Source organism: Tyto alba, unplaced genomic scaffold (genome assembly GCF_018691265.1).
Source record: "Tyto alba isolate M040663 unplaced genomic scaffold, T.alba_DEE_v4.0 Super-Scaffold_3, whole genome shotgun sequence".
In the NCBI taxonomy this organism is placed as follows: Eukaryota; Metazoa; Chordata; class Aves; order Strigiformes; family Tytonidae; genus Tyto; species Tyto alba.
In genome coordinates, this window is record NW_024881304.1 from 5,522,869 (window position 1) to 5,538,085 (window position 15,217).

General features: G+C 36.0%; 1 protein-coding gene across 16 annotated transcripts in view; it reads right to left on the reverse strand.

The window, feature by feature from the left end:
* Window positions 1-15,217, reverse strand: part of ERC2 (ELKS/RAB6-interacting/CAST family member 2) — a 559,477-nt gene that overhangs the window by 376,247 nt on the left and 168,013 nt on the right. For all 16 annotated transcript variants that reach the window (XR_004405890.2, XR_004405889.2, XR_004405898.2 and 13 more), the window contains one exon: window positions 13,080-13,247. Coding sequence is in view for 2 of the 16 variants with exons in the window: in XM_032984316.2 (XP_032840207.1) it covers window positions 13,080-13,247 (168 nt within the window). In the remaining 14 variants the exon portion in view is untranslated. The remainder of the gene's footprint in view (window positions 1-13,079; window positions 13,248-15,217) is intronic.

Below are 15,217 nucleotides of genomic sequence, written 5' to 3' on the forward strand. Positions count from 1 at the left end.
CAGCCAAAGAATTCCTACAAAAAGAGAAACCAAAGCATCCTTATCCCTTTTATTCTATTCCGATCTACTTCTCAATCCAACTTTACACTAGTATCAACATTTTCAAAACTCGCTAAATACTTGACTTCTAACTCCCTGATTTTATCTTGTAAGGGCTTAGTTCTACAATACTTAAATAAATTTCTAACCCTAATCATAGCAGAACTCTACTGGCTGAGACAATATTTAAGCAGCTCCCTACGCCAGCACCGATGTTCCTATCCCAGAGCTCTTAAGCAGCAGTATCTTCTGCAATCTCTCTCCACAGTTCCATGCTCCTTTGTCACTCATTTCCTGATGATTCTGTAGAACACCCTATTTTCTTCATGAAGCTTTAGATTATTATTAATACTTGACAAAAATCTACTCTCCTTTCCTTCTCTTGTAACTGTTATTCCTTCAAATGCATCAGAAACATTTGTCTGCATTTTTAAAACATTTTTTTTCCACTTTTCTAAATTTTTATTTTTCCTATCAGGGTACTGCTTATACAGTTTCTTCTGTAAAACTAAAAATGTTGTCGTACTGAAAATATTCACAGTTGCTGTTAAGCAAGAATCTTTCAAAAACAGAGACAGATCTGTGGCAATGAGTATACAGTAGAAATTCATCAGGATGCACGCAGTGTCTTTAAACAATTACAGCTGGTGGAATGGACACAGGTAGGAAAAGTATGATCATGTAAGAGCAAGAAACCTACAATACATGGTGTCTGTAACAACATCGGCAAACCCTAGCATTCTCATCGCTTCATACATCCCACACTTCTCAAAAATATGGAAATTAACATTGAGAATCATAGGAAAAAATGAATCTTCTGTGTGAGAAAGAGTGCACATTCAACAGAGAAGTACAGAGGAAACAACTCAAAGCCTTTCCTCTTTGTATTTCACAGAATGGATGATAACCAAGGGCAATTAAATAGATTCAAGCTTCTTAATGTCACATAATGCTTTTTTTTAACATATTACTGCATTACAAATTTTACTGCATAGAAAAAACATAACTGACATTAGCAGGGGGAAGGTATATGATTCTGTACAGGAAAAACAAATGCAAAGATTTGTTTGAAGAGCTATGATTTAAGTTCTAATGCCATACATTAAAATAATCACAGGAAAAGAATCAAAGAATCAAACAAATGGAGAACTGCACCACAGACAAGTAGCTGAACAGTTTACATTGTTAACCACTTACATGACCAAAGATCTAAAAAGAACATTTTTCAGAGGAGACAGATGATTTCAGAACTTTGTTACAAGCACTTTTTACCTAGTCAAGGCCAACAAATGTTACTTAGCATCCTGCCTTTGAGAACATTTTGTATTTTAATTAAATTAAATTCACAGCCTTCTCATTAACTATGTATCTTTATAAATTTTTGCTCTAAGGACATTAATATCCTTATTTAACTAGGTGCTATCATGCACAGTAGTTGTTTAGCCCAGCTTCTTTTTAAGTGTCAGACCACTATTTTCATAGGTCACTGTGCACAACTGCAATTGCTCCCTGCAACAACTGGAAACTAAGATGATTGTTCCCACGTGTTTCTGCCAGCCAGCGGTCCACGAGGATTTTTATTTACTAAAGCCTTAAGGCTACACAACTTAACTGCCATGACTTACCATGGTAGAGCTGTGAATTAGCAAATCTACTTCAGAAAGACATCTTTTGCTACACATGTATTATCCTTTGCTTGTCTAAATTAAACAGTACATTTCCGTCTGGGTTTCTATTTTGTCTAATTTATAAAATTAAAAAGCAGCTTTCACTTTAGTAGAAAACAAAAATGGAAGCAACAAAACTGGAATTCCATTAAGTTTACCATACCAGCTCATTGAAAATATACCAAATAATGACAGAATCTAATTATTCAGGAGAAAAATGCAGCTGCTGCTTCTTCTGAAGGAGATAATTTGTAAATATTTTTTACCTATAACAATTCTTTCAAAATTTCTCACAGACTGCGTTACTTAATGATTTTAAGTATGGAAAGTATTGGAGAAATTTCAAGTATTATGTAAGTATAATATGTTATCACTTGGGACAGGAAATGTAGTTGATCTTCATTGGAGGTTTCCCTAAATACTAGCAGGTCACCTGTAAAACCATCGATCTTTCACAAGCTTAGATTCTTACTTTCATTTTGCACTGTGATACCAAGACCTAGAGATTTCTTTCCTTATAAAAGTTAAACAAGGGGGAGGGGGACAGGGGAAAAAAAAAAAAAAACCACTAAACAAACCACACCACCACATAGCTATAAGGAAAATTTGATTCCGAATCCTACCACAAAACGAATCAAAAAGCCATCTGAGGTCTACTGTCAGTATGAACATCTCCAAAAATTTCTGGACAACCATGGCTGCAGAAGCATTTTATTACAAATGCGCCATATCTCCTATTTAATGAAATTCTGCTTCTGCTGCATGCATGGATTTTTCCTCTGCAGAGATTCAGGGCAGACTAAGAATGTATCTTTGCACTACAACAGGCTTGAGTGTTGGGATTAAGAGCAATTGTGAGCCAAGAACCCTGTTACCTCTGTTAGGAAGAGCAGATCTCTTCACTGAACAAGGATGCTCCCAAACTGAATCACTAATTAAAAAAAGACACAGTTTGCCGTCTCTGGCCTTAGTGCCAGCACAAAGGCTGAACTGTCTTTCATGATATCCCTGCACTGCATTCTTAACACCCATACTTTTAAAACTTATTAAAAAAAGAATAAAGACAAAACACCAAAACAAAACACAACCCTTACACTGGTACTATGCAAGAAGCAAAAAAGCCTACCCTGTCCCTACCTTTGTACAGCAAAATTTTACCTGGCTGCATGTACCCTACACAAGGGTCATGCTCATTGACAATTTGCTATCTTCTTTCATTTTTACCCCAAGACAGCAGACACAAAAGGCCAACCACTATTGCCCTTTCCCTGTCTCACTTTTATAAATATGGAAGCTGCTTGCCTTTGACCTTAAGGCCATTCATGGCTTATTCACCAGACCATGGCCCCTGTCCTTCTTCACCCAGACTACTCAATACATGTCTTCCTTTAAGTGCCTTTAGCCCTTTCTCCCCAGTTGTTTCTTAAGCATAAAAACCAAAAATATTTGGAACTACTTCAGTAACTTCTCCTCACACTTCATGATTACAGCAGTATTTGCAAATCATCATCAACAGCTTCAGACTGGGGGGTTATGTCCACTAGTTATTATGCTCATTACAACATTCTTTGGTTTTGCATCTAGCTGGTGAAATTTCAATACTGTTTTGAGGTGGGTTTTTAATTTGCATTTCTTTGTGTACAGTGCCAATGCACTAGGATCATAACTGGGCCCCTTCAGACTTAATCACAATATAAGCAATAGTTAAAGTATAAAAAGAATAATTAGAATAATTTCTGAAGCAATCCTATGAAAGTTCCTCTCAAAAAATCTCAAGCTAGCGCAAAGGTTTTAAATTAGTAGATAACAGGACTAATATTTTTCTAATTATTTCCATCCACTAGAATCAAGTCTAATTGAAGCTTAATTCATCTGATCACAGTGAATTTTGCTCGGTTATAAAAACCCATTAAAGCTGTCTAATTGAATATTGGTTTAAACAGCAACAAGGTAATTATCTGTACATTTAAGAATGGGGGGGCGCAAAAAACACAAATTTATCAATTTAATTAACTAAAATAATAAAATATATTAAAATGAGAAGTGTTTTGACAGTAAGATAAATCCAACATTCAATAAACTATTTGTCCCAAACAACTTTCATAAAGTCTTTACACATCAAGTATACAACCCTTATCTTTGTACTTTCATCTTTCCCGTTTTCTTTTTATCTGTTTTCCTGTTTCTGGGCACTACTCTCCAGAGACCCTGCAAATGCAACTCTCTACTCCTTCAGACACTTTTCCCTCAGGCAATTCCATTTCAATTTTTTAAGAAATAAAAAATAACGGTGTCCTCAAAATAAAGAGAAAAAAAGCTACTGATAAGAATGGATTCAATGGGGTGGGGGTGTGTGGGTGTGTGTGGGTGTGTGTGTGTGTGCAAGCAAATCAATCAATATTTAATATTTCTGTGGGTAAATGAATGCTAGTATCTAACTCACAAAGCAGAAAAAACACATCTTTGGGACAGTAATACCTATAATGTATTTGAAAAAGCTTCATTTGTAGTACTGTAGTCACTGAGGTTGGAATGGGTCTCAGTAGGTCACTAGTCCAACCTTCTGCTCAAAGCACAGAGAACACTGAAATCAGACTATGCTGTTTGATGTGCCTTTAAACAGTCAAGTCTTGAAATCCTCCAATAGACAAAAAAATGCTCTGCTTCACAGTTTAATTCTGTTTAAATATAGCATTTTGCTAATCTAAGTGTTCTTTCAGTTTAACTCTTCATATTTACTGCCTTGCCACTATGATCCTCTCTCCTAAACTGTCACGGGCACACAAAACATGCAGACTGTAGAAAAAGTGAAATGTCTGGTAAATTCCACCTGAGATAAAGCTCTGTATAAAATATGCAACACACCATCAAGAAAGCTATGAACAGCTGTGGAGTGACAGAGAGTGTAAATGCTACACAAGCCTCCAGAATAGTGCTTTTTACAGTGGGTGATCTTTCCTTTGCACGCATATCGGATCTACCAGAACAGTACACAGGCAGTACAGCAAAGAGACCACACTGAAATATCTGGCCCAGCCTGATCTGAAACAAGAAAAAACACAAAATAATAGAAAAATACAATCTCAAAGCAAAACTCTAACTTAGAAAAATAAAAATGTGAGTGAAATAACCATAGTTATACCATTATTATTGTAAAATTAAAAGCAGATTTACATTTCAAGCAATATCAAATATCAGCATTGTAATAGAAAGAAAAATAAAGCATTTTCAGTTTTGTTCCAAGAATTTTGTGCTGTCTGCTTTTATTTGCTCTTTATGCAAACTATGAACTGCCAAGAAGTCAATCATTTCACAGCCCTTCTCTATAAACAAATTTCTTTAAAAGAAAAAACAGATTGCAATAAATACCTACTATAATCACCTCTCCTCTTCATTTTTATTAGGTTTTCTATATTAATACTTGTATGCTAAACACATCAGTCTTCAGTTACAGTACAGACTTCACCTATTTTTGTAATCCATTTTTTCCATTTGACAGGACTATGCTCACAATTTGCAAAATTTTTTTGTAGACAATTACTTATTTCACAGGTCATTAACCTTCAAAGGTTTTGCGAGTGTGTTATCTAAAGCAATGATACACTAACTAATAAAGTGCTAAGTATGTTTGTGTCAGAAGTGCTTACAAAATTAATGTTTTTCTCCGCTGAGCTACCCAGATGAAATGAATTTGTTTACATTCATTTATGTAAGGTTTTTTTCCTGAAGCTAAGAGCAGTAGTTAAGTGCCAGTCATTGCAAATATAGTCTCAACTACCACTTTTTAAAGTACACAAATGGTAGCACCTCATCTTTTTAAATCATCAAAAAGGATCACTCATGCTGTTTAACCTCTTTAGAGTAACAGTACAAGGCTTCATTTAAATTAACATCTATAGCTTTTTCACATCAGCAAGGAAAATCTCAGCAAGTCTAATATTCTTCCTTTTAACAATTCTCTATGAAACACAGTGACAATTTCAGTGTTCTGTAGCTGGAGTAGCCTGACCTTGGCTCATTTTTATCTGATCTCAGGGTTTTCACATCATTAATAAAGAGATAATCAAAACAAAGTCTACGTACATTAGAGTAGGAAAAGTTTGCATAGTTTGGCACTATTATCATATATACCCTTAAAAATGGAACAAAATGAAATGCACGTAGCAGAGGTGGTGAACCTTCTAAGTACTGGTTCCAAACATTTTTCCTACTGGCAATAAACCATTTTCAGACCTCCCAACTCTGGCCACCATGATAGTTATTGCTTTATAGTACTATATCTTTTTGTTTCAGCTGTCAATAAAAGCTAGCTTTTTAAGTCAAATACACCTATAAAAAAACCTCCAAAACACTGACATCACTGAGTCAACAGAAACACCATGAAAAAAGCACATCATGTTTAGATCAAGCCTTAACTTACTTACTGTTTGTTTTAAGTTTTCTCACACCATGTGTCAAAGTGTCATTGTACCTGAAATCTGATCCAATTATCATTGTTTGAACGAAATTAACTATACTCATCAAAAAAATCCAGATGTCCTCTCATTTATGATGATCTGCTATAACACATGTAAAACATACATCTGAATAAACAGATACACTATTCATGCCTCTCAATAGCAGTCAGTACTCTGCAGAGATTAAGAATTATTATAATTCTGCTTACAATTCATTTATGACCATTTAAATTAACTATGTAAGAATGAGCTTAAACTGCATTTTTAAAGTAGTAATATTTTCTGAACTAATTTTGCTAAGACATAATGAAAATTCCAGACTTGAAATGATACAGAACTCTACTGAATAACAAACACTGACAGAAATCACCAGCAAAGAAAGTGAAATTAATGAACTTACAGGGATACTTGAACTACCAGAAACAATAATTAATACCAAGAGATTACTTCTAAGCCTTCTGCCCTTATTAGACTTGCCTTGCAAGAATCATGGAGGGAGATGGAGGAGTATCAGGCAGAACCAATATTTTACTCCAGGGGTCAATACTGCAGCCAGTCCTGTTAAACATCTTCATTAGTGATCTGGATGATGGGACAGTGTGTAATTTCAGCAAGTTTGCTGATGGTACAAAACTGGGAAGAGTAGCTGATACACAAGAGGGTCATGCTGCTGTTCAGAGGGACCTCAACCATCTGGAGAAATGGGCTGACAGGAACCTCATGAAGTTCAGGGAAAGGAAATGTAAAGTCCTGCACCTGGGGAGGAACAACTCCCTGCACCTGTATATGCTGGAGTCCACCCAGCTGGAAAGTAGATTTGCAGAAAAGGACCTATTGTGGTTCTGGTGGACACCATGATGAACACCAGCAATGTGCTCTTGCAGCAAAAAAGCAAACAGTATCCCAGGCTGCATTAGGAGGGGTGTTGCCAGAAGGTTGAGGGAGGTGATCCTTTCCCTCTATTCATCACTAGCCAGGCCACACCTGGGGTACTGTGTGCAGTTCTGGACGCCTCAGTACAAGAGGGACATGGACACACCGGAGAGAGTTTGGTGAAGGGCCACAAAGAAATTAAGAGATTAAGGGCTTTATTAAAGAATTGGAGCGTCCCTCTTATGACAAAAGCCTGAGAGAGCTGGGACTGTTTATCCTAGAAAAGAGAAGGGGGCGTCTTATCACTGTCTATAAATACCTGAAGGAAGGATGTAAAGAAGACAGAGCCAGGCTCTTTTCAGTGGTGCGCAGTGGCAGGACAAGAGGCAATGGGCACAAACTGAAACACGGGAGGTTCTCTCTGAACATCAGGAAACATTACTGTGAGGATGATTGAGCACTGGCACATGTTGCCCAGGGAGATTGTGGATATCTGTAAAAGTCATCTGGACGTGGTCCTGGACAACCAGCTCTAGGTGGCCCTGCTTGAGCAGGGAGGTTGGACCAGATGACGTCCAGAGCTCCCTCCTTCCAACCTCAACTATCCTGTTATTCTGTGAATGACATCCTATTGCACCATATTCAGTTCCTGTCTCCAAAACCTTAAGATAATCTGCAGAGTGCGTTATTAAACTAATAATAATAAAAGACTTTTATGAAGTAACTGAGATCCTGTTGAGGATTTCTTTTATTATGGGATTTACTAAACTGATTTAATTACAAGGTGATTACAAAGTAATCCTATTTAGGCAGGAAGTTGACACTGTAACCATGAATGCCCAACTCAGCTCAGGATTAGAATTGGCCTTTGATGGTTACTTTCACCTCTAGAAAGAAGCCCTCAAGGCAGGTTATGAGCATGCTTTCGACAGCATAAAATTCTACAGTGATAACTAACAAAAACTCTCTATTCTACAAATAGACAATGTGGACGTGCAGGAAGAAAGGTGTGTGGCTTAATAAATGCCAGAATGTTATTAATATTAGTCATCTGGGAACAACCAATAATAGCTTGTACAGTACAAAGTTCTTTCCATAATGATTTCCACCTGCTGGAGGGCTGCCATTTGCCCTGCATCTTCCTGCAGCTGCTGCTGGAAGCTATTGCCCTCCCCTTAGATAAGACCTGAGGCCTGGAGATAGAAGATTCAGTTGCTTTAGGCAAACAAAATCTTTTCCCAATTCCTGGTTGCAGAAAACAAAACCTGCTATGTCTAGAATCATTGCTGGATTGCTACCACAGCACAGTCTAGGCATTAGCTTATTCAGCTTAAAACCCAGGTCTCAGAGCAAAGCTAGCAAAGCAGCATTTTTATTCCTCATCCATCTACACTGGCAGGCCACATGCTTGATCACCACGTAAATGACACTTGCTCATTTTCAGGTATTTGGTAAGAAGGATCCTGGTTTTAGGGCATAGAAAGCCTCTCTATCTTTTCATGGGTCTCTTGTTGCAGGGATTGAACTTTCTGCAGGAAATGTATGAGCTTCATTAGTGGAACTTTTGATTATCTGTTGTTTTGTTATTTAATTTAACACAGCCTAATATCTACACCAGAAACAAAACATCAATGGCCTCTACTGATACTTGGAATTATCCCACAATGACTCTCTCACACATAATGAAATGTAACATTTTCAGCAAAGATTCATATGAGATATAAACATTCCCTCTACTCCCCCAGAGTTCTCCAAACTAAAGATTAAGGTGATAAGTAAAATGACCTTTTGAAAAACAGGATATTTCTGAGTACTGAAGACAGACATTGTTGAGTTATATGAAGTTGATATTTGCAAAGTGATTACCAAAAAGTCTCTCCATAAAACTAAGAGTAGGTATAAAGGGAGTTCAGGAAAATTTTAATCAAAGGCATAATTTTTAATTTTTCTGTCTTGTTGCATCATATTTAGCTTGTACAGGATGTAACAGGAGAATGCAGCCTGAAGGCATGAATTTGTCAATTGAAGCATACAATGAAGCATACAATGAAACAAACAAAAAAATTACTTAATTCTTATTGCCACATATTGGCCCCCTGGTCAATCAAAATATATTAAGGGCAAATAAGCAGGCAAAATAAATATAAGAAAAAATTAGGTGTTTCCAACCTGAATAAGAAAAACTGCAAGCAGCACAAATAGCCTGCTTTCAACCATCTAATAGCTAAGACTAAGAACAAGATCAGCTCTAATAACACTCAAACTTACAGCGTCCAATGAGAGTAGTCTATAGCCTCAGCAATTAATTTTTATTGAGGTGCCTTCTTTTCGCTTACGTTAAGGATGTATTCCTTCTGGCTTTGTCTATATATTGATAAGAAACAAGGACCTTGGCCTAAAGGAGTAGATGTAGCAATCTACGAATTCAGCTGCTGTCCAGTTTTTGTGTTCCTTGGAGCTCCATCACATTTCTCCAGAACACCCACAGCTTATCAGACTCCCTCCCCAGTAAACTGCAAACCCTGTCTGGAAATTGTAACATTATCGTTTGTGGAGAAGAGACATCCTGACAATCATTTTTAACCCAAAAAATTCTCTAGCATACAGCAGGGTGGTAAGGAATGTGCCAAGACACTGAGAGTCTTAATAATATGTACCAATAGAACATCATTAGAACATGCATGTCAGCCTTGAAGAACCTTATTTTCTAAAGGGTGAAATTGCTTGGACACAGTAGATCTGTCACTTTTTTTCATGACTGTTAGAGAAAGCAAGTAACAGGCTCACATAGTTACACCGCAATTTAGACAAATCCTGTGTTTGGTTATATGAGAGTATTTCTTATGGCTAGCTGAAAGCTGCTATAAGACTTTACTCCAGGAGAAAGACTGGATAGGTCAGTAGTTTTAAGGAGTTCTTGATTCAAAGTCTATTCAAAAGAGGTACAAAGTATGTTCAGATTAACCACATATCTTTTGTGACCCTTGATATTATCTAACTCCAGAAACTGATCTTCATTTCTGAGCCCTGAATATCTAATCATCTAGATGGAAAGTTGTACAGCCTGTGACATGGCTACAGCAACCCTGACACTTTAAAATAAAAACCAAAGTACAGTTCTTTCCTGGTAAATCCTGGCTTGAGAAACTAATGGGTACACAGTGTGCTTTATTTCTACCTACATAACATAAAAGATCTTTTATAGCAGATTTGAGATGTGCTGCATCTCCACCATAAAGTACAGGAAAGTAATAAAACATTCATTGCATCTTAAATGGATAAAAAATTAGATGCAATTAATATGTCCAAATTGTGCACATTATTACAGTATTTTGAGATCAGGTGAATTGCCGACATAATTTAAAGCTTAACACGAGTTATTTAAAGTCTCTGCCTCATAGGTAAATGGTGCATATAAGAGCACATCCTATAGAGCTATCTTTTCCAAAGTAAATAAAAGAAATTTCAAGGCAAGTGAAGTTACTTCCCATTTTAAATCTCCTATTAGATCAAAACTATTTGGTAAACCATTTCAAATAATGGCTGCATCAATACATGTGTATAACTGGAATTGGAACTTGTTTTCTTTGTGTTGCTTCTAATGTATCTTGAGATGTATCACATCCCAAAATGAAGTCTGGTATTAACCCAATACCCAGAGACATTTATTTCCATATGATGTCTGGAAAAAAGTTACATTAATGCAACCATTCTGCCAAAAGCCTCCTGTACATGAACAATTACAGAAAATTTTAACTAAAATTACTTCCAATAGAGGTAGACATTATCTACCAACTTTCTACAGTTCCCTTTACAAAGGTATCTTAAAACGATAAAGAAACTCAAAAAACTGTTATATGATAAAATCATGACCTACACCCTACTCAAAGCAGAAAATGGAAATCACCTAGATTTCTATGGGGAATATAAAATAGTTTGCAGTGTTTCAGAGCTTCATCAATTTCTGAGTTAATATAATTACTGAAGGCTGAATATGAAATAAAAACCACAGTTTCTGAAGATTCATTGACAAAAAAATTCAGGCTCAATTGATTTAGCAAGTCCATGCAGAAGAAGCCTTAACTGTCTAGAACCAGGATACACTGCAAGGTCATTTATGAGTTGTTTTGATTCATTTTTAAGTCTCATACCTGCAATGACCCATCTAGTTTACAGTGTTATTTCACTCAGAAACAAACCAAGGCTTGTCATCATGATGTTTTAGATTATATGGAAGTGAAGGGTTAATTAAAATAAATAATCAAGACCAGGAATTTATCTCTTCCACTGAATAGAAATTATATTGAACATATGTTTCATTAATCCTATACCTAAACGGATATATTTTTTTCACTGAAAGCTGGAAGAATCTCATTATTTGTATGAAATATCACAAATAGCATGATATTAGGCCAAACAAAAGGGATTCATTCTCTATTGTAGAGCATTCCTTCTATCAAGCTACCTTTCTGACCATTTTAACATTAATTTTTCATTTGTTTTCCCTGAGAGACTAACAATAAGCAGACACTATACAACTGATTGTCACCTGCACACCAACAGACAAATACATCCAATTTTAACTTAAATTGCCTCATGTTAAAGGTTCAAGCTCAACTGCCTTATGTAGAAACTGGGACAAGAAGGAATTGAACATGTCAGAAACCAACTGGTTGTCCTCCAAGACTGCACAATCCCAGTAGCCCAGCATCAAGAGCACTGTAGATTCAGTTCTTTTTACCACTGCCCATCTGCCAGCCATAAGGCTGTAATGCCTTGAATACATATCGGTCTGATAATGAATTAGGAAATCAAATTACTGGAGAGCTAATGGAATTCATCACCACCCTCAGTAGCATGACAGGTAATACAAACCTTGCAAAACAAATTTGCACACACAAAGGTTTAGAACATGTGATCTTTACTACTCGAAAGCTAGAATAAGATCTGCCAAAATTGCTGGAGTTTTTATCCTTGTTCTATTATGATTATTTTGCATTATATACATATGCTGGCTGGCCCATTAAACACAAGCTGCAAATTCCAAGATTTCATCTGTATCTTCTTAATGTACAGAGGATAAGACACACAGAACAGAGGGATCATCAGAATCTTAGAAATATTTATTTCCTGCTTCCATGAGAATGATGAGTTTAAGCTGCTTTCTCTCCTACAGCCTTATTAGCTAGAAATTTGAAATATTCTGTAAGATTCCTGTATACATTAAATAATATACTTCTCTGAATACAAACTATTTGTACTGTACGACTGAAATTCACAGGTATTTCTGATTCTTGAAAGGGGTACACACATTAAAAATAAAGTGAAGAAGTTATAATAGGAAACAATCTAATCAGTACTGTGTGCTCCAAGTCCATGAACTTTTTAAAACACCAGGAAATGAACCAATGGACATTTTTAACACTGGATTTACATATTCCTTCAAATGTGACAACCATCTCAACCATATATTCCACCACCCATATTTTTATGATCTGAATTTGTAGATACATACATAACTAATGCACTGGCCTGTTTCAAAAACTGGAGTTATTAATATTTTAAAGTGTTGATTGCACTTAAAACAATTAAGCCACAGATTAATATCATGCACCCTCCAACAGATCCCTTCAAAATACAAAATAGTAGCTTCACTCTTCAGAACAGAAATACATAGTAGAAAAGAATCATCAAGCCAGAAGAACGAAAAAGGAAAATTCAGTCAACAAATAGATGAAGAAACAAGGAATGAAATCACAACAATCAAGTCATTAAGGCCCAGCTCCCCCCATTGAAGCCAATGAGAATTAGGCAGAAACATTTTCTTAAAATTCAGTCATAGGTGCTTCTAAAAAAAATCTAGAATGAGGTGTACTACTAAAAAATATATACTGAATATATTGGCATTGAAAGAGTTTTAAATTATTTCACTATTCTTTAACAAATTGCCTTTTACACAGACTTGTAACATACACATCATCACCTTGACACATGCTACTAAGAAAATATTTCTATTGCATTGTATGATTAGAAGATACGATACCTCCGTTTGAAGTATGGCAGCTCTCTGTTCTTTGGCAGTAAGTGACTCTTTAAGCACTTCAATGTGTTGCTTGCAATCTGAATTTTGATTGCTAAGGGTTTCAAGCTTAGTTTGTAAGGCAAGAAGTTCTGATTCTTTCTTTGAGAGTTCTTGTTTCAGTTGGTCAATCTGTAATGGGGGAATAAATGGTAAGATCATTAATTTAATTTTCAATTCATAGTTGCACTTGAAATATAAGAGGTGTGAATGACTATGATATAACAGCTCAGAAACCTATAAAATCTGGAAGAGAATTAAGATTCAGACTTTTTATACTCACAACTTCAAGTTTCTTATAATTTAATGTACCCTGTCTTAAGAATGATTGCCCTGCTGTTGAAGAAGTTAAAAGGAAACTTAAAGATTATACACAATGATTCGGCCTATAACTTTACCATGGGCCTCACAAGTTCAAAGGAATTTATCCTGTGTGAGGCAAGTCTGGCAGGACAGCAAAAATGCATAGGAAAAAAGATGTTCATAAAAGTATAAATTCAATTCAGTAGCCTATTCCTTTCAGCAGCATGATTCTTGTGACTTATCATTGCCCAGAGTGAATCAAGGTTTTATAGGAGCCTGATAAGTAAAATCAGGCATCTTAGTAAGGAGAGAAAAACAGAGAAGTGGAATTTTAACCTTACTCTTCTTGAAAATGAGTTGCTGCCCCCTGTCCCCTCAATCCTTTTCTCCTCCCTGGCAGCTCATATGGAATTCTCAGGTACTAGGAAAGCCAAGCCAAAGAGATTTACTTTTAGAGAAATCTGGGGAAAACATTATAAAAAATTCCACAGAGTGAAAGCTCTGTGAGATTGTAAAAGAGTATCCTAGGAGAAAGAGCAGAAACCCGGTCACTAAGACAGAGCTTCTGAATTTAAATGATTTTAAGGTTCATCAGTAAATGTCATGGAATTGTGAATATTCTTCCCTTTCCACAAAGATAAATGGGAGGGGTAGCCGCAGAACAAAAAAGTGTGGTGGATTTAGAGTATATGAATCTGAACAAAGCGCTGGACTATACACAGAATGATGCTAAAGGATGGTGAATTAGGTGACATAACTATTATTATTAAAGTCATGTGAAATAACACTGGTCACCAGATGAGTTCGGGTACAACATCTTACAAGGATTATGTGAAATAAAACACCTCAGTGCATCTGCATAAATCAGAGAAACCACACTTCCTTTATATTTGGTAAGTTTTCTTGATGACTTTAAGGTCTAGATATTTTTCTTTAAAATTCAAGTTTCAATTCTGCAACAACCAAGAAGTACTAGAAGAGCTCTTTTCATTCTCTCCTATCACTTGCATCCCAATAGACATTTGGGATGCAAAAAATCTAGAAGGGCTGGCTGGAAGGATATATTGTATGTGTATCCTTAAAAATTAAATTTAAAAATGTTTCTTCCAACTATAGTCAGTATGCACATTCTAGCATACTTATTCCTTATTTCTCTTTATAAATCTCAGTATGTTTGTCTAGCTGGTTAAGGTACTTGACTAGCCACCCCTGAGCTACTGTGTAAAATCAAGAATCCATACTAGCCCTAAAAACAACCACCTTCACAGTCTGAAAATATAAAAATAAGAAAAGGAACATACAAAAATCAGATGTCAAGAAAACGTAGAGTGCAGTTAAGAAACTGCTAGAGAAAACTTTTTCTTGGAAGTAAACCACCTTCCTTCATCCCTTGCCAGAACATGTAAGCAAGTATGGCAACTGAGACAAAAATGTATACAAAAAGAACAATGGGAAAATCTGTCTACAAGATATAAAGACAAAATGTAGATCTGCAGCCAATCTGAATTCCATTACATGCTTTATACAAGACCCGTGTGAACATCACAGACGCTTAATCTCTCCTAGAAATTCTTCCCGCTTTTCCATGACATAACCCACACCCTGAGAAATAATCAACAAAATAAAAAGGCAATCAATTTTAATTGCAGGTATGTTCTTTGTGTTTTAGAAACAGAATCTGGTTAGAATAAAGTTCAAGCTACAAGACCCACAAATTGCCACAAGTTTAAAAATGTGTTAGAGCTCTCAAATAAAAATAATAAAAAGCACAAACAAACAAACAAAAAGACACAAACAAA